This window comes from Scomber scombrus, chromosome 22, assembly GCF_963691925.1.
Source record: "Scomber scombrus chromosome 22, fScoSco1.1, whole genome shotgun sequence".
NCBI lineage: Eukaryota > Metazoa > Chordata > Actinopteri > Scombriformes > Scombridae > Scomber > Scomber scombrus.
Genome location: NC_084991.1, coordinates 17,713,678 through 17,734,524, shown reverse-complemented (window position 1 = coordinate 17,734,524; position 20,847 = coordinate 17,713,678). Strand labels below are relative to the sequence as shown.

General features: G+C 39.2%; 1 protein-coding gene across 1 annotated transcript in view; it reads left to right on the top strand.

Annotated features, from left to right (window-relative positions):
* Positions 1-20,847, top strand: part of cacna2d1a (calcium channel, voltage-dependent, alpha 2/delta subunit 1a) — a 98,262-nt gene that overhangs the window by 19,617 nt on the left and 57,798 nt on the right. Inside the window, exons 3-4 of the mRNA XM_062443410.1 lie at positions 3,682-3,798; positions 19,825-19,884. Of these exons, the coding sequence (XP_062299394.1) occupies positions 3,682-3,798; positions 19,825-19,884 (177 nt within the window). The remainder of the gene's footprint in view (positions 1-3,681; positions 3,799-19,824; positions 19,885-20,847) is intronic.

Sequence of the window (20,847 nt, the reverse complement as noted above, 5' to 3'; positions counted from 1 at the left end):
GTGCCACATGCTGTCAGCAGAAATTATTTTGAGAATGAGATGTAGTGTGGTGGAGGGAAGTCTCTTGAACTGTTGCTGTGCCAGGACCTGATGCTTTTGGGGACGCCCTTGTTTAAACAGTGTACTGTACACAGCATGCAGAATTTAGAAGGGAGTGTTATGCAGCTTGCAAGTTAATAATACATGAAGAGAAATTATCCAGATTACTTGTTCACTTCATCTTGTAAATTACAACTGGGAACACTTCAGTTAATCATGGAGAGTTATGGACACAGTTGCTATTTTGGAGATGGCAGTAGTTTTAAAATAGACACATTAGATACAGAGATTCTAAGAAAATCATCCTGGAGACATTGACCCTTCACCTTTTCCCACATCCATAATGTCTCTCCTTGGAGCTTTGCATGTTTGTAATGTGATTGATAATTTACTGATCACGATGTTCTAGGGCACAGGAATGATATAATCAAAATCTAAAATCCAGTAGTATTACTCTTTAATACGGCTATTGTACTCAAGCAATGCCTGGAGGATGAAGGCAAACACATGCACACGCCTCAGTTCTGCGAATTGAATGTCGGACAATGAAATCCCTCTAGGCTGCTAAATAATTGGCTGTTTGGCATTTGTGATTCTTATTTCTTTTGCTGGAACATATTCCATAGCACAGTTAATGGTCTTCTTACATAACCTGACATTGCAATTTAATCAGTGGACGTGTAGCTTCCGTTTTTTAAAATTCTTTGCGTTTTGGTAAGTGAGGTCCGATGAAGTAATCAAGATGACCACTGATGCAGAGGAACATTTTCAACCTCAGATACAAAGAGTCTGTCTGTGAATAGAAAATATCTCAAAAATGAGAAAAGAGGAGGAAGATTCTGTTGAGAATTGACCACATCAGCGTCCAGTTTCATCACCATCATAGTGGGTGAAAGTCTGCGCTCTCCCCCCATTGAATTTTGAAATATCCTGCTAATTGGTGAATAAACTCCATGTAGTATTAAAAGCAGTCAGATAGTAGGATAACGATGGAAATGAGAGGAAAAAAAGTATGAAAAATACAACAGAATTACACAAGAATGATGAAGAACCATGAGGTGCAGAAGCCAGTGCTAACAGGAAAGACCGCGGAGGGCAAAAGTGTAATGAAAAAGCAAATTTGAATGTACAGAGGATCCTACAGGAGACTGAAGATTTCTGAAAGGCGTACCACCGCCAGCTGGATGATAACAAAGATGAGCTCAACAAGCCAAACTAGAGAATCAGGGAAGTAAAGGGTGACATTGACGCAGTGGAAACTAGATTGCTAAGTAGTGAAAAACATGCTTAAGATCAAAAACTCAATATGAGGATAAGCTTGTCGATCAAGGAGAGAAATCTCAGACTATATACTGTAATGTGCCAGAAAATGAAAAAGGAAGTTCAATCAACATCCTATTGACCACTGAACCTTATATTGAGAGAGTACACAGAGCACTAGCCCCAAAACGTGTGACTACAGGCAAGCCCAGATTGATCATGATTAAATTTCACTGGTACAAAATAAAAGAAGTCTAACATAAATCTTGGGAAAAGAAAAAAATGTACCTAAACAACCAGATAATCTGGTTCATGATTACCTGGCTATGCTTCTGAATAATGAAAAGGAATACAATGAAGTGAAACAGACGTGCTGAAGGAAAAGAGAATACCAGGAGGATAGCATACTTTCCCTCTCTTCCACCAGTTTCATAGATAGAGAAACAAACAATGCTTTATCACTGTTTTCATTGAAATAAGAGCTGTAAATATCAGTCGGAGTAAGATGCTATGGATGGTTTTACTCTTATATATATTTAGGGAGGCTTTCATTCTAAGGCCAGAGGTGTGTTCTGGCCAGCTAAAGGGTCAATCCACAGAAACCTTTACTTTGGAAGTTATAGTTTGGCAGATAATGGGTTAGCTGAGTTTATACAATTATGTCAGGATACTTTCTTTCAATGTCAATGGAAAGTTAACCTGATAAAACCCAATAAGATACTATCCAAAATGATAGATGAGAAGGCACATATTATACATTTTCAAGAAACACGGTTAAACAATAAAGAGCACGGAAAACTAAGAAAGATGGCGTTCACAAAAATATGTATTTCATCATACAAATCTAATTCTAAAGCAGGGGGTTGCCATATTGATCTTAAATAAGATGGTTTTGTAACAGACATATTGTATGAACACATATTGTAAGGAGAGCAGATGTATCCTGGTTAGGGGAACAACAAATGAGATTGAAATCATCCAACTTAACATTATGCTCCTCGAGGAAGTGACTTCTCCTTTTCTTCTTAATATGGGGTCTTAAGATTTGAACATACAACTGCAACCAAACCTAGATGTTTCATATCATAACCACACCACTAAAGCAGTACACAAAAAGTTTAAGGAATTCATTAGAGACATAGGACTAATAGATATATGGAGAGAAATGTATCATAATGCAAGGCAAGACGCACATTACTCTACCCTTCAAGTAATATACATCAGAATTGAGTACTTCATTATTTTTAAGTAAAGATAGGTCAAAGATCAGGGACCCTATGCCCTCGTATATATCCTGTATATCATGATTGTTGATCTCGAAGAAGGCCTGAGGGCCGAAACATCATCATTTTAATAAAAGAGAAATACATATGGAGCCAGAGTGTGTTACACTTTTTTATTGTTTGCCTGTATATATTACCATCAATTTGGAGAACTGCCAATGAAATACAACATGGAGATTTTAATTAAAGCCTTCTTAATGACCCTTCATTTAAAAGGCAAATGAGTAATGAAATTCAAATATACATAAAAGAAAATGATAGTGGAGAAATTTAATTGCCTATGGAATGGAACGTAGGAATAATAAGGACAATAACCGATGAGGAATGGCAAGATATGTATGTGTATTTCAATGGAAAAGCACAACATCTCATGCATGGAAGGAATATGTCAAACCATATATGTTGAGACCTGATTTACTTAAAATAATGAATTTAAGGAACATCTGTAATTTATTTTATTTGTCTTTTTTTGTATTCTCTTTGGTGACTTAATACCTCAATGTAGCATATATGCAACTGTGAGAAGCCAAACTGCTACAAGCATTTTTATTTAATTTATTTATCCCCCTTTAGCTCTCCCTCCCTGGTTGTATATATGTATGTTATATCTTTTTCATAGCTATACCCTGAAAGTGAAAAAAAAAAATAGATTATGAGTTAATCTGAATTAATTGAAATGAAAATAAGCTTGATAGAATATAACATTGGTACAAAATACTTTTTTATTCTTTTTTTATTCTTGGCTTTGGAAATCTACTATATCAATTATAATTTCCTGTGGATGTAATAACAATGTAATTTAAAATTAATGATAATTGATCACATCTATACCAACATGTAGTCATCCTTACCTGCAAAATGTGTTTTTATTCCTGTGTGTCCATACAGGGACACAACCTTACCAAAATCTGTTTACTCACATTCTTTTTTGATTTTTTTTTTTTTTCAGGTTGTGATTATTCATTTGGTGATCATTTTAATGCCTGTTACCACCCTCTATGATTTTCATTTAAAAACCTATTTGAGTGCATAAATACACACCAATAAGTGTCCTGCTCCTTCACCTCTGACAGCAGCTCTTCTCTTTTAATTGTTTCAGATTTACAAAAAACATAGAAGTCACTTCAGCGTGGAGTCCAACAATGCAACGAACCTGGTGGCAACGGCTGCAGGAAACATAGAGAAACTGCTGGCAAACCGCTCCCAAGCCTTGAAGGTGAGTGTGATCCACTCACATGAAATTATCTTGTGTCACCACTGTTACTTGTGGGAGTAGAGCATGACGTTTGATTATTACCTCTTTTCCCATAGTGATGGATATTTTTATGTTATCGATCTGACAGGTCTAATGTCTCTCCTAGCATAATGCCCAGAGCCCAAGGAGGCACACAGAAACAATCTGCTTCTCCTCATTTCACGTCAGGACAGACGCTGGAACACAGCCACTGCTTTAAGCCATTCACTGATCCAATACAAGCAGACATCCTCCAGCTACATGACTTAATTCAAAGTTACCAGTCTGGGTTACTACATGGCACAAAATCATAACATTTCAATGTGTGTGTATGTGCTGTATTGCTTCTGAAAAACACAAATGTCACAGATGACCCTGTTTAGTTTCAGGGACTTTTAGTCTCTCCTGTGACCACTGAGCCCTGATCTGCTCTCTTGCCTTATCCGTACCGACTACTTTTATGGGTCATTTGTTTGAAGCAAATGGAAGACAAATGCTATGAAGTCTTTGCTAGCCAAGTGCTTTCATTTTGTAGTAAACTTTAATACAAATGACTGTTCACCATGTACAGTTGAATTATTCCTGGTTGAAAGGCTGACTAGAAAATTCAAAGACTTTGGAAGACCTTGTATCAGATTCGGTACCCTTATCTTTTGTAAACCACAACACATATTCATTTGATACTGATTTTCCATTTTATTTTGCTATAATTTTGAGGAAACATGGAACACCTGCAACATTTTTTAGCCTGCCACTATGAGGTTCAGATTTGTGGTTTTGAGTCAAACATTACACAGTACATGCTCGCCATCAGCAACTTATCACTGTCTTTGTGCACATGTCTGCATGTGAATTTAAGTCAACGCACTACTGTGCCTGATTAGAGCCTCATATGTCCACTAGTGTGACTGTTTTTATGTAAACAACTTGAACTAAATTTCTTGGAGTAAAATTAGTGCACTAATCTAACAGGTTTGGGTCCTGGCATTTTTTGCATGTAGTTACAAAGGACAACAAGCTAAACTGATCCAAATAACCTTTCACTGCTCCTTACTTTAAACACAGCAGTGCACCTGGTTAAATAAATTAAGATCTCCAGATGCTGCCACTCTTGATCAATCTGGCTCAGAGACCCACAAATATCCAATTAAAGCTTGACAGGATGTTGCCATAGTTACGTTTCCATTGATTACCCCATCAATCCAGCTGAACATTTTGTTTTTCTTACATTCCAATAATTGCCGGGGGATAAGGGACAATTAGTTTTGGGTGTTGTTGTGTTGCACCTTGGGAGAAAAACACAACTGTTCGGTGGCAGCAGAATAGAGATGTTTTACTCCGAGCTCTGTTCTTACATTTTATCATCACCATCTGCTGTGTATTTCACCTGCACAAGTTAACGTCAGTTGTTTAGCCATATGCTGATGTTCTTTGCTCCTCTCTGAAATGACATTTACTTGTCACTGCTCACAGAAGCGTGGTCGTTCCTGTAAATAGTGTTCTGTATAATGAAGTGGAATTGAGCCAGCTTTATGGCAATCAATTTATATATGGGACCATAAATAGCCATGAGTCCACTTAGCTGAATCATGAATTGAAATGGCGGTATAGGGAAAGGACGACTGCAGCACCTGTAATGTTCTTGACCTGACCTACACTAATCTAATATTTCTCTGCAATGGTTACAGTCTGTGCTGCTGTGAATCCCTCTCCTTGACTTACCCCCTTCAGTATCCTCCCACTTTTGTTTCCCGTCTCTACCTCTTATTCTCTTTCTTTTCATCCCTCACTCTTCTTGCCTTGTTCCATTTCGAAGGGCTGATTACACCCAGCATGAAGTAATCACGTAAGAGAGCGATTGTGTGAGAGGTTAAAGCTTTGTGTCTGAGAGAAAGAGGGAAATTGAATGGCCTGATGCGTACAAGAGAAATGATGTTGAGTGGAAAAGAGAAGGAGAGTGGTAGGAAGTCCATGAGTGCACTGAGCCACACCTCCCATGAGGCAGCATACAAAAGACTAGAAGCCTGTTGCAGACCTCCCATCCATTACAATCTTGGCCTCTTAGTGCTCAATCCAACCTGCAGCACTCTCCTCTTTTACACATAGCAGAGTGTGAACCTTTGAAGCCATGCAACTGATTCACTGTTTCATTAGAGAAAGAGAATAAATGAGAAAACATGCACGTGTACTGCACATAACTGAAGTTTCCACCCCCAGATACTCTTAAACTGAAATCTAGTTATTTTGTGTTTAAGTACCGTTAATGGCATTTTTGGCAGACCCATTTATCCTGAACCTACTCTCCTCTACTGTAGTCATGTTATTATACATTGATGCCTCTTGGTGCAATGATCATAAAGGCTTTGATGATTTTTAATGACCTTAATGATGTGTATAGTGTGAACTGTGTCAAAAATAAACAGTGAACCCAAATGATATGGAAGTAACAGAAGCATGGGTGTTATATCAGGCACTTAAGGAAGTCACCAATTGTAGTGTAATTGCTTGCAAAAACCTGCAGTATAACATGTGCAAACTTATAAATCTTATTTGTATGGCTTTTATCCAATAAGCTTTAGCAAATAGTCAGTTAATATCAGTTTATCTGGATAAACCATGCTGGAAAACCTATATAGATTCTCCAGTGGTGGAGACTCAAATGACTGTTTACACTTTTATGTACAGTAATTTGCTGCTTTCTTCTTTTAAATTACTAGATACTTGAAACCGTTTGAGAAGGAATCCCTTTGTTGAACTGCTTACAACCCCTGTCCTATCTATGTCAGGACTTAACCTATAAACAGGGGTCACTTTATTTTAAGGGAGCCAAAGTGGTTCGGAGCCACTGGCCAAGGCCACATATCTGGCATTGCTGATATGATGAGCCCAAATGGAGAGCCAGAGCTGCAAGACTTAAAGAGAAACTTTAGTATCTCTCAATCTGGGCCCTATTTTTGTGTCTAAGTAATTAATTGGGACAGCAATTTTTGAAATTGGTTCAGTTTTGAGCAAGACTGATGCAGCCAGAAGCCACACAACGGACTGCAGTGTTATCCGTTGGGGCAATCACACCTTGTCAATGTATGTCCACTAAAAGAGTGCTTGTTATTGCCACTGCCACACAGTATCAGACCTGTGTAAAGCATGGTCAGGAGCAGGTTCCATATTTTTCGCACCTACTGTAAGCACACAAGCAAGATCTTCAGGTGAAGATCCATCTTTCCTGATGGATCGTCATGTTATCAAATTTGGCTGTATATGTACAGGAATCGGACACAGAAAAAAATAAGTTGGATGTGATAAGACATCACATCTTAAACCTCACAGAAATCATCTATATTTCCAACCTCTGAAGCAGAATAGTTCAGGCTGTGTTGTGCTTGAAATAAACTGAATGGACACTGCATCTCTGACTGGTGGCATTTCTCTTTACACCAGAGCAAGTTGTCTCCTCTGGCTATGCTTTGCAAGTGTTTATTTGTTTGTGCGTGTCTGTACACGTACGTGTGTGCGTGTGTGTTGAGCCAGCAATTGTCAATGCACATAATCCCATTAGAATGATGGCGGCTGTCATTAACTTAATCAAGGGCCTGTACAGATTTGCTGTCTGTCAATCTGACATCTGCCCATCCTGTCACCTCAATTGAATCGCTACATTTGACGACGGTGCTCCCTTGACATGCAATCTCTCAAATGTTGGCAGCTGTTGCTACTTAAAAGAAGACAAGTTTTTCAACACAGCAAAACATCTGTCCAGGATTGTTTTTTAGCCATTTAATACTTCTGTAGAAAAAGTACACTCATGCATCACTTGCAGACCTGCCAACACTCCTGTTTTTCCCAGGTTTCTCTCGTATTTTCATCACTTCTCCCGCTGTGCTCCCACTTTGTTGTTTCTCCTTTGAAACACTGATAATTTGCATGCCCTTCAACCTTTATTATGAATAATCATCATACACACAGATCCGTAGGTTTTGTATGTTCGTCTGATGTTACTGAAGTTACCAGATCATCTTTGAGATACAATCTACGCACACTACATACAGTTTCAACCCATCTGTCACCACAACCTGATTCAAGGGGCGTGTGCACAGCTGCTCTCTGCGCAGGCAGTCTTTCCTCCTCCCTCGTCCCTCTGATGCTGATGTGATTCACTTCCTGCAGGTATCGCTGGTAGAGAAAGGAGGGGCTGGTTCGTCTCAGCCAGCAGCTAAGTTCACAAGAATTCGCCACATTTAAGATACTTTCAAAATCAGATGAATAGTTAGGCTAAACAGACAGCTTTTGTGTGATTTGCGTAACCAGCACATTAGGGTTGTGTAAAACATACCGGTGTGGATGGGGCACTGAAGGCAAAGCAGTTGAAAATATTGCTTGTACAAAATCAGTGTAGCTCCAGATATTAGTGCTCATTATCTCCTCTCCCAGTAGAAACTCATTTGCTGCTAAACAAACAACTTCAACATCACTGTTTAAAAAAAAAAAAAATTTACTTCTCTCTTCTTGTTTAACTGAGTTTTCATATCAGTGTTTTCGTATCAGTGCATCATGACTCACAGCTACTGTCAGTTATCTGACACTAACAGAAAAACTTCTCTGAGAAGAAATAGTCCCTCAAAGTTTTTGTCTGAAAACTCTACATGTCGATGTATGTCCTGCCCGTGTCACATGTTTACTGTTCTACATGATGAGTGTGGGGTGTGGTTCAGTTTGTAAACTACTGCTTATAAGATCTGCTGTCTTCCTTCCGTTTTCCTGTCCCTGCCTGCAGCAGTCCTCTTCTCTCCACTTACTGTATCTCCCTCTGCTTCACATTGCTGCTTTCTGTCTGTCACGCTGTTGTCACACTCAACTTTTTTTCTTTTATCTAATAATGCAGTAGTTGTCTTCTGTTCTACTTCCTGCTTTTGTAGCTCTAGCAGATATGCAAACCACACACACACACACACAATTTTTCTACCCATACCAGCCTTTCTTTGTAGACTCACTTTGTAATATGACAGTACCAGGTGCTGATGTATAGCTCTCTCCCTACTTTTCATTCTGTGTTTGGAATATTGTTCCTCACCCGTCTTTTTCTTCCATTTCAAGTGAATGCTCCCTAAGCGCTAGTGATCTGACTGGGGAAATAATTTTGTTTCTAAAGCAGTGATAGGCGATCAAAGAATGTGCCTCTTTCATGTTGCACTTCAATATTCCGCATTCAACGTGCAATGCCTCTAAAGGATGTCAAGTGAAACTGGAATTCCTAACGGGAGAGAAACTGCCGCTCTGCTGGGAAAACTGAAAATCCTTTTTTTTCAGTTTTTTTCCCTCAGATTGTCGCTGATTATTTTAGTTGTTTTAAAGGGACATATTGATGTGTGTAGATGTGTGTGTGTGTTGATGCAACTCAGGAGATAACATCTGCTGAACCTTTATAGACACACAAGCGGCACTCTGCTCGTAGTATAACTGGAGATGTGTCCTTTGTGTCCTACGTTCCCGTTATGAGCATCTGACTCCCCTTTCTCCTCTGCTTTCCAATTCTTGTCAGACATTTTATTTTAGCTCTCCTTTTGGGCATCATTTTTTCTTTCATTCTTCCCTTTAAAGCTGTCCTTCCATTCCTCCTTCCTCATTTGATCCTAACTCACTCTTAACTTCCGTTCCCATAACTTCACCCTGGTTCTCTGTCACTCTTCATTCCCATTTTCCCATTTCTACATTGCCCTGTGTTCCTCTTATCTGCCTCTCTGTCTGTTCTTATTTCTTCCCTGATAGATATGTGTGTGCGTGTGTGTGTTCTTCTTAAAATAATGTTTTACTTTAAAATTTCTCCCCTTCTCTCTCTCTCTTTCTTCTTTCTTTCTCTCATTTCTCTCTGCCCTACCAGCCTCTCCAGCTTCTTTTTTCTCTTTTCCTCATTATAGACAGAATATATACAATGTTTCAATGTGTGTTTTTACCATACTTTACCATTTTTCATGCAGGTAATCAGCCAGGCTGTTGCTTTTCTGATTTGCCCCAGTGGTATTGTGCATTTGTAAATGTACTTAAAGTATATAACTGAATAAAACATTTGAGGTGAAAGACCTACTGTCATTGAGATGGGCAGGATGCAGTAATTGTTCAACCCAGTTACCCAGTTTTGGACAGTCTCTTCTTGGAAAAAACCATGTAGTTGCACTCCCTTGTAAATAAAGTATTTTACACCTTCCTTCCTCTAAAGGTCAGTTGACTTCAAATATCATGTTTGTCTTCCTGTGACTCAGATCCTCCTACACTCTCCTAAGCTCCAGTTGCCCCCAGCACTACATCCATCCTGTAGCTTGTTTGCATGTAACTGTGAAACTGTGAGCAGCAGAGTAGGTGTGACCTGTAAATTAACTGTAAGTGAACTCGCACATTGTACTGATCGCACACACATTGACCTGAGTCACCTTTGTTTAACTTGCCTTGACAGTAGATCACCTCTCTCTGATATCCAGGCCACCTCAGACTCCTCTGACTATGTTCTCATCAATTATTAAATTGTGCCTCTTAACCAATACTCTTTAATGGGCCTGTGGTTAACTTCCCATAGCAGAATAGGCCATTTGTCTTTCAACACTGACACTGGCAGACATGCTGATATTTTCATTTGTCTAAAAAGGAGAACTAGTGGTTGTTACAACGCAGAATGACACACTGAACACAACAAAGACACAATGCAGTGCAACCATGTTAACGTAACCAATACATTTTAAAGTCATATTAAATTTTAAAGCAAATAGCTTGAGGTAATTGCAAGCTTCCAACAAAGGAAACTGAACTGTTCAACAAACAGGCACCAATATTAGTTTCTAAATGATGATGAGTGATGTGATCACTGCGAGCCCTTCTCTGACTTAGGTGATTCCAGATGATTACTCAGCAGAAAACACTGATATAAAATGTGGTTTGATTTAGCTTATTTTAGCCATTTAAGTAAAAAATCTATACTTTGGTATTATCTTCAGTTTTGTTCTCTATGTGTGGTTGGTTTAAGGTAACTACTGTTGTTTATGTTAATGCAGTTGGGACACTAAATATGTCCATAGATGGCTGCTTTTTCCTTTTAATGTCTTACAGTCTTTATTTTTGTCATTTTAAAAGCCTATGAGGATTAGACTCTGCTCTAAAGATGGCCTGAAACTGCAGAGAGAGGACAAGGGAAAGGTTATTCTGTTTGCACGCCTTCAAGGAACTCCTTCTGATACTTTGTACCTACCTTGAGTGATGCTTGTTGACAAAAGCACCTGCTTAGGGGGACGTGGCGGTCTGCCAAGACCTCACCCAGGTGGACCGATTGCATGGAGGAGAGTGGACTGACCGGCAGAGAAGATGTTGTGATCAAAATAAAAGTGAGAAGAAGAATAAAAGGGCGAGTGACGAATATGAGGTTCTTTGCTTATTGAGACTTTATTGTTGAGGGAAACGGAAATAAAGTCAGAGAAAGTAACTGCCCCAGTCAAAAAGAGAGAGTGTAAGTGTAAGGACTAGAGAACAGCAGCTGAGGACTGTTTGAATATTGATTGGTGAGGGTTATTTCAGGCCTGGGATTACATTAGCACTTTGGCAGCAGATCCAAAAGTCGTTGGCTGCCCACCAGAGTCTGAGCCACAATTGGTCACCATTTTGAAAATAAATTATTCTTTTTAAAAACAGTTGTTTTCCAACGTTGGCCTTTGTTGTTGTTTGAAACCACTCTCAGCGTTGCTCGCCATTGACAGGAAACCAAATGTTCTTAATTGTGAGTGGGCTGATGGCATTGGCACAGAGAAGCAGCTTTGAGCCGAGTCTTAATTGCTGAGGAAAAAGATGGCCTGTGCTGCGATGGGAAAATAATGAACAAAATGTTTTAAGTCTCTTGTGTTGCCATCACATGGGAGCATTCGCTCTCCACAGTGCATGGACCACTGATGCGGCAGGTTACCATGACACCCTGATCGCTTAGCAACATGGGCATCATAAACAGATTCTTCACTCCAAAAATGAATCACTTCTCAGTCTCTTTTTCTTTCTTTCTTTTTTTCTATATGTGTTCTAAACTGGGCAAACAAGAAGAGAAAACTTTCATTCAAGTGCCCTCATCCACCATAATCTACCATATGTATGCATTACACACAACACTGCCTCTCCAGTAGTATTCATGCTCATTAAACTGTCTAAGAAGGAGAAGAGCGAAAGCGTGAGCACTTGACTAGAGCTCTTTTAAGCGTTGTGTTATGTAGTGGTGCGTAATAACAGAGGAGCCACTGATCTCTAGTGTCTGGAAGTGCGTTATTAAACCGACACTGGATGACACGCAGTGAGTCATCAGACGCTACTGTTAAAGCCCTAATCACAGGGTAGGCACACACACACACACACACACACACACACACACACACACACACACACACACACACACACTCAGTATGCTCCTCTATCACATTCACGCACATTATTTTATCACACAGTAATGTAAGAACTACAGTTTGCCTTGTACAAATTCCCACGAGTGCATTATCCACTTGTACACAGAGATCATATCCTACACTAATTTAATCTAATTTATCTTCTATTTCCAGTTGCATTCTGAAGTGTGCATGTGCCAGTATGCAATTAGTCACTTTCCACAATGTCTTTTCAAAATGATCTTCAATTGAAGTGGAGTTTATTGTCCAAATTTATAACCTCAGAATAGCTGAATAAACAACATCAATTTTCTACTCATGTCATATGCCAATGAGTTATTATTGTCAGGTAAATTTATGCTGATGGAATCTCAGGCTACAGTGGGCCTTTCAGAGTAACTAGCTTGTAGCAGAGTGATCTTAGTGGGTATGATTGATATTGTGAGTAGTCGTCAGACCTTAAAATATTGCCTCTTTAGTTGCAGTCAAATTGCATGGCCTAGGGGGAGACTGAAGGAAAAGCACTTTCACAATGATAGCTTATAATAAATTATAGGAAATATTGGGAAATATTGAGGGGAAAACACAGGCACAATGGAAATACAAATTCATTTTTTCTCATTTATTTTTTAATCTGTTCAGGGACAAAGGGAGTGTCCTTTAAAGCCCCAAATACTGTATAATTGAACATGCTACCACACATGTGCACACATTTATGCTATACCATTTGTAGTACATAGGATTCTGCCTGTTGATTGGCATTGGTGTTTTGAGAAAAAACATTTTTGTGTTAACTGTGTACGGTGTAAGTACTGCCACAATTTTCTAGAACTTAAGGTAATCTGAGGTATTCAAATGTCTTTTACCCAAAGACGTTCAATCCACTGTGATGTTAAACAAGAAAGAGCAGCACATTTTAACATCTGAGAAGCTTTAAACATACCATTTCTGCATTTTTGCTTGATACATTATTTAAATGATTAATGATGATACAATAGTTGCTGACTTCTGACTCTTGTCCACTGACCAACTCATTTAAGGTTTCAGCTCTGCATGAGACCATGGAATAATCGAAAATAGTGTAGTCATGCAAGACCGTGGTGTCATCATATTCAAGTCTCCCTGTGGTCATAGCTGCTGAGACTCCTCTCTGTGCCAATCACAGACCCTTGATAGTAGTTCCTATATCTTCTGTCAAGCTCTGGCTGCTGTCCCTTGAGACAAGATGGCTGTTTTCCTCCTCTACATTTGTGTGCCAAAGGAGTACGAAACATATTTAAAATCAGCAACCTTAGCCAACAATGTATAAACAGCAAGTCACGAGGGGAGCGATGTACATAAGTTAAAAACAGATGGTTTGGCAAATCCATGAAACTTATGTAAAGCATATAACAAATTTTACCATCTCACAATAACGTTTCTGTAAATGACATAGAAAGGAATGTTTCTTCTCTGCTGGTACAATTCATTTGTGAAGATACACAACCAACTAAGAGTGCTGTACACCAATGAGTGTGTGGACACTACTTTCATATAGAGGAATATCCACATATTGCAAGCAGGGGATTTCCTAAGGATCTTTTGTTCGTGTGATGCAATGATGTGCAAACATATTTCTGCCCCCCTCACCAAAAAATATTAATATTTGATATCTATAGTGTTGCAGAAAATGTTGAATCAGTCAGATAGTGCGTGGATGAATTTTGGTCACAAGTGACTCATTATTCTCTGCTTCCTGGTCTGTGTGTGTGTGTGTGTGTGTGTGTGTGTGTGCGCATGTATGTCTGGCTACTTTTGTCAGCCCAGCTGTCGCACTCTCAGTGTGCCTTCGCCACTCCAGCTTTCTGTTTGTTTATCTCTGCTTTCCTACATGAAACTTATCAGACGTACAGTATATGCATACAGAGAGGGAGTGTACATTTGATGTGCCTTGCTCATTACTGCTCTCTCTCTCTCTCTCTGTCATATCCAGTCACAATCAAGCATAGACAGCAGCAGCTGTGCTACGGAATAAAAGTGTTTTCGCACGATGCACAAAATTAGAGTTGATTTAATTAATAATAATAATGGTAATCATTTGTAGTGGGGTTTTTTTTTTTTTTGGGGGGGGGGGTAGGTTGTCTCTAGAATTCAGAATTTTTTATTTTTCTTGCCGGTTTGATAAATCAACAGCTCAGTGTCATGAGCACTGAAGCTGAAATGAATTGAAGTGTGAAATGATTGCTGACAATAAATCCACTTTTGGAGCCTTCACAAAACCTCCAAAAACTCTGTCTTAGCTCTGTCACAGATAAAGTGGGAGCTAAAGGAGGCACCACCAAGCAAATACTTCTTCGTTCCAAACAGACATTAAACATAACACCCTTGACAAATCTAGTGGATGGAAATTGTAACATTACTTCAAGACACTGTGACATATACTGTAAACAGTGTATATAAATGTGAGTGTACATTGGTACTGTATGTAGGTGTGTACATTTGCAGAACTGCCATGTCGACATTGTAGCCGAGCATAGCTGTAATTGGGAGTTGTGTGCAGCCAGCTGGCACATGGATAGCGTGCTCGGCTGGGAGAGTTTGCTGCAGGAGAGATGAGCTGTCAAACCAGTACACAGCAGTGGACAGTGAGGCTAAGGCCAGTCTCTAACTCTTCCTGTAAAGTTGGTACATTGGTGAAGGGCTATTTCCTGTGTAAAAGACCAGGGTTGTAGTGAATCGTGTGAACTTGCCAACCTGCATGCACTTACTATACAGTAGTTTTCTTTCATGTGCCAGTCTGCCTCAGTGTGTGTGTGTGTGTGTGTGTGTGTGTGTGTGTGTGTGTGTGTGTGTGTGTGTGTGTGTGTGTGTGTGTGTGTGTGTGTGTGTGTGTGTGTGTGTGTGTGTGTGTGTGTGTGTGTGTCGATATTTGTGTGCACATTTTTGTCATCTGCTTTGGTTAGACAGTCCACAATGAGTGAAAGTCAGTGTGTGTGTGTGTGTGTGTGTGTGTGTGTGTGTGTGTGTGTGTGTGTGTGTGTGTGTGTGTGTGTGTGTGTGTGTGTGTGTGTGTGTGTGTGTGTGTGTGTGTGTGTGTGTGTGTGTGTGTGCGAATGCGAATGTATCTCCTTCTCTCCCTTTTCTTCCCTCACCACTCTCCTCCTGGCTCCCTACAGGCTGAGCAGGATAGATCTGACTAAAGTGCTGCCAGTCACAACAGCAGATGCTCATGTTTCCTCTGCTCTCCCGTGCCTCCCTACACATCAGTGAGATGGCAGGTGTGAGTGTGTGTGTGTGTGTTTTTGTGAATGTGTGTTCTGTCCTGGCAGGACTAGATGCTCTAATCAGACTGCCAGGAACGTTTGTCAAAAAAGCAAGCGTGTATGTTTACACAGTACATCTCTATGTGTTGCTTACAAAGTGCACAATGTCCCCTCATCCTGTTTTAAACCTGTAATCCAATGCTCTTGGGCACATGCAGACACAAAGAATGATTTTGGACAGCAGAGGGAGATCTGTGTACTGCACATGTGTGTAAGTGAGTGACAGTACTTTGTTATATATTTTTACATCTAGCTTTTGTTTTTTGCCCTCCCTCCCACCCTCTCCTCATCTCTTCTGCTATCCCTCCTTCACTTATAAATGAAGACTCATCTAAATAAGACATATCGTCCCTCAGTTATAACTTAATGAGAGCCTTGATTCACCACTGGAAGGCCCACATTCCCACTCTTCAACACATTTCCCTCAACAAGCCAAAAGTAGAAAGCCCCATCAAAGATCCCCTCCTGACTATCTGTAAATGTTTGTCTGTTTTAAGACATTTAAAAAATACTCTGCTTTGAATAATAATTTGTGTCTGATATGGTTTTCCTACAAAAAGTCTAGTTATTGAGTTAAAAATCCTTAAAGATTTCCTCTAGGCATGTTTAAAGATGTATATGAAATTCTCTACTTTGATTAATAATTTGTGTGCATTGTGGTTTTCCCACAAAAAGGTCAATTACCTCATTAAAAGGTAAGATTAGTCCATGTTCAGTGTATATGCACTAGAGGTTTCTAGTTTCCACTAGTCACACTTGTGTAAGTTGCAAACTGGACCAAGATTGGCTTCAAAGTAGTTTTAATGTCACAATTCGGGCTTGAATTTAAATATCTTAAACTCAGATTTAAGGTGAGCTCAGTGAAACTTTTCCCATTTTGCAGCTGAATGTGAAAATAACCCTTTAGTTTTCTAACTCTGCACACACATCATGGTTTGTAGTATAGATCCCTTTGAGTGTTTCCATTAGTTGCATGTTTTTAAATCCATATATGGATCATGCATCTTTTTATGATGGTCTCATAAAGCTACTGAACAAAACTATACTTATTCTTAACTTATATTTTTTACTAGGATTTTTGATCTTTTACAAATGTGCTGCTTTCTGGCTTCTTGTAAATCACATTTTTGTAGAAAAAAATCATCTCATTTGGATCTTCATGTGAGAGATTTAAGGTGTTATGTATAGTGGGCATGATTCATTTTGACACATTCACACACATTCTGTGCATTTCCATATGGTGGATTAAGGGAAGATCTACTATAAAGTCGTGATTAGCCGCTTGTTAAACATTCTTTTCCTCTTGCTAATTGTTAGTAATACAACTTTTTTGTGATTTCTATTTCTATTTGTTCATATTGTTAGCATATGTGACTATAAATCTCATATTCAGTCACAAGTCTCCTCTACCCCAATGACTGCCACCAGCAATGTGAAACTAATGGTCATAGAGTTAGATGTGTCCCTGTTCCCCACACAAGAAGTGGAGCCATGCACGGGCTGAGTCTGTATTTTCAGGCATCAAGCTATGCAGCATGAACCAGACATAGATCGTCTTCATTATCTGTTCAGTAACTCAGCAGTATGCTCTCATTAGTCATTCTATAGCAGCTTGCTGATATCATAAAATGATATTCCAGCTCATTAACAAGTCCATATTTCTTACTTGCTTATTTATTCTAATTACTAACAACTCTTTAGTTTATGTCACAACTTGGCCAATACACTGTATGTTCATTACAGTTTTTTTGACTTATTATGTGCCATGTGTTCACGTGTCAGTTGCTGAACTTGTGTAGATCGTACATGTGACACCTCTTGAAGGTATACCCTGCTGTGAAAAACGTGAAATCGACATGAAAGAAGTAAGAAGCTGCAACAGCTGTTGACCTTTAACCGTTTGACCCCTTGGTGTGCTGTAGAGATCCTCATTAATGAATGCCCGTTCCTCCTTGTGTGTTTGTCTGTGTGTGTGGGCAGGTGTGTGGTTAGAAGAGAGAATGTGTGTGTGCATGCAGTAAATCCATCCTGACAGCTGTAACTGTTCGCTGAGAGGAGTCAAACACAGGGTCAGCAGGTCCGTGTAGTGGTCCACCTGCAAAGAATTCACTTTCAAGTTAAATAAACTAAGTAAATAGAATGTAACATCTGTAGCAGTAGAGCATACCTATAAATCATCAACTTGAACAATTTGTAGAACTGGTCACATTGATTTTGCTGTCACTGAAGTGAAGGACACCTTTCTTTGTTCCCACATTCATGCCGTCTCTTTTCTCTCTTGAAAAGCAATAAGCTTTTTTGCTGAATTACTTTCAAGAGGAATCAAGTCACTTTATTCCACTTTTCTTTACATCATGGTATTCCTCCTTGGTATCATACTGTACTGGTTTGGATTAAGACAAATATCCACAGAAACATATGCATAACTGATGCATTATGCACCCAATAAAGCCTAAAGCCTTATGTTGAATGTGTGAACCTTCACATAACATGCCTTGCAGTTATGCTCTTTCTATCACAAATATGTCCTGCTGCCACCAACTAGATTGAAGCAGACACACTCAACTGTGAATTATGTGGCAACTCTTTGCATATTTGCACACACTCATTTTATTTTTCACCAATAATGACTTGTTAAGACCCATGTTCCTCAGAGAAATGCTTTTGTGCTGATGCAAAATACTCACAAACATAAAAGTCTAAAGTAGCAGTGAGAGGGGGGATGACCAACTGGGAGGATGTTCAGTATAACAGAAAAGTCACTTAAATGTAGCGCATTTGCTTTTCCCCTCCATTGACATATGCAATGCTGCTTACGCACACAAAAACACACAAAGGTGTTTCGTATTCAAAATGCAGAAAAGCTTTTCTTCCTTGCTGTAACCACACAGACACACACATAGTTCAATTTCACCTTTGCTCCTCTACTAGCCACGAGGTCCCACTTCTTTGACAAGCACTGCTGCATTTCAACCCTAATGAGACACAACCAAGCGTCTGTCGAGGTAACCGTGTTTCAGACCACAAGAGAGTCAGCCCAAGGCATGCATGGTGCACAGGCATAACGAGTGATCTTAAGCCAGATCTGCAGGAGGGGGTTTCATTATCAAAATGTTGCCTCGGTGCCAATTGATTATGCGATATGGGAGGCTTGGGGATCTTTTTTTTTTAAGGAAAAGGGAGCAGTGTGGGAATACAAGACTAAAAACATTTGACACTGTTACTGTTACATTTTTATGTGTTCTCAAATGGTTGGGGTCAAATTAAAGAATAGTTGCATTTAAATGTCATTTTATCAAAATTTTACTTCTGAAATAATCGGTTTTAACAAAAGCTTTCTTACTCTCTCAACCATCACATTATTGGTTTCTCTTTTTATCTGATCAGATACATTATGTGTACTTGATCTAACTTGATGAAGATACATTGATATCAGCTAATTGGTAAGATTTTTAAAGACCTAATGAAAAAATAAAATTGAAAAACAAGGGAAAATGCTCAAGGGTGTCATGTTTAATGTATGATTTTGCACCCAAACACTTGTCCCAATATCCCAGCATGCGATTCAAAAACCACACTGTCTTGTCTTGTTTAATTTCACACTAGAATGAATTCAATAATTCATTGTTTCAACCCCTTCCTATTCTCATTTCAAATATTAATTTACTCCTTTGCCCCCGTCAAATCTCTTCTCTCTTAGTGTGACTTAAAACCCTTTGTGCACATGAGCAGGAAAAGCTGGATTCGATATTTCCCAGGGGAAATTAATAGTACAGTGTGTTTCTGGACCAGGTACAGATTAAAAGCTGGGGCCATTATAAACCCATTAACCTAGTCATTAGTACCAGATATGGGAAATGGTGGAATAGGTGGCAGTCTAATTTTAGTGCAACAATGTGTCACAGCTAGTCCTAATTCACACTTGTAGGTGCAGAGAGGAAAATAAAGTATTTTCCCTTGAACACACTGTGCCACCATCATCAGCACCCTTTTTGAGCTGCCATTTGGTTGGATGTCATGACTTCACATGTAACACTGATTTTAATTATGGATATTTTGTTTCATGCATTCATTTTAAGATCACTGGGGCTAGAAATGTCTCAACTGAAATGCCCATGGCTTGCAAATTTGTGTTATATGTCTTGGACAAAGTGAAAGTTAAGGCCAATGTTATAATCATGATGTTGACAGTAATGTAGCCTCAGAGCCACATTCTGTTTTTTTTACAGAAACACTTATTAAGCATGGGCTGATATTCAGTATTTCTCTCTCCCTCTGCTCTTCCTCCTCCCTCTCTTTTCTCTCAGAGGCTGGCGACAGAAGCAGAAAGGTTTCAAATGGAGCACGTGTGGAGGGACGACAGTGAGGTGAGTGAGCGGCATGAGTCTGATCTGATATGTTCACTAACACTGGCTGCATTACATACAGATCAAGTAGTGCCACGAACTCCACAGGAGGAGCAGGAGGGAGGGACATTTTATTCATGATCCAATATGATGGTAATAATTGGATGGCAAATCTCATTACAATGACAATAGTGCTGTAATGACTTCACACAAGATTGAATTTCATTATTTTACAGTATAAGCAGAAACAATAAAGGCATGCTGGTGATGAAGACGCACACACGCACGCACACACACACACACACACACACACACACACAAAAACACACACACGCACTGACTCTCTGATATTGTCCATTAATCACAGTATTAAGAATACATTAGAAGAGAATGTACAGCAGATTATATGAACATACTATTATTTTACTCACTTTACTCATTCAATTACTTTACCTGATTGCTGGCCCAGTGAATGCTGCGACCCATTCCACTATAGCAGCCTCCTTAGTATTATAATGCAGCTCTCTCGCAGCTATTCACTGCCCATGATGTTGTGGTTGACTGTAGCTCAGGCCTTTTTTATAATAAATGCAAATTGCAAATTTCCTTTGCAATGAGAAAAAGCCTCTCGGCCGCCACTTAACAAATGATATTATGTTTACATTCTGTGGTGGAAAAACCTCAAAGAAATACCATTTAGCCTATTACCTTTAAAAACTCTTCAGTGTTGTTTGCCAAACCTTAATGAGTCTTTTCCATTAAAAGTTTTCCATAACTCAACTTCTTGCATGCTGCCTTGCGCTGAGAAAACAGGGGAATGAAATGACTCTCCGGGGATAGATTAATTTATCTGCTGTATTACTGACTGAATTTGATGCCCGGGATGCTTGGCTAGCAAACGTAATTAATTTTTTGGTTAATGTTATGGGGATTTCTGTATACCTTAAACAATTAAATAACTCCCTAGAATTGTAAAGATACAAA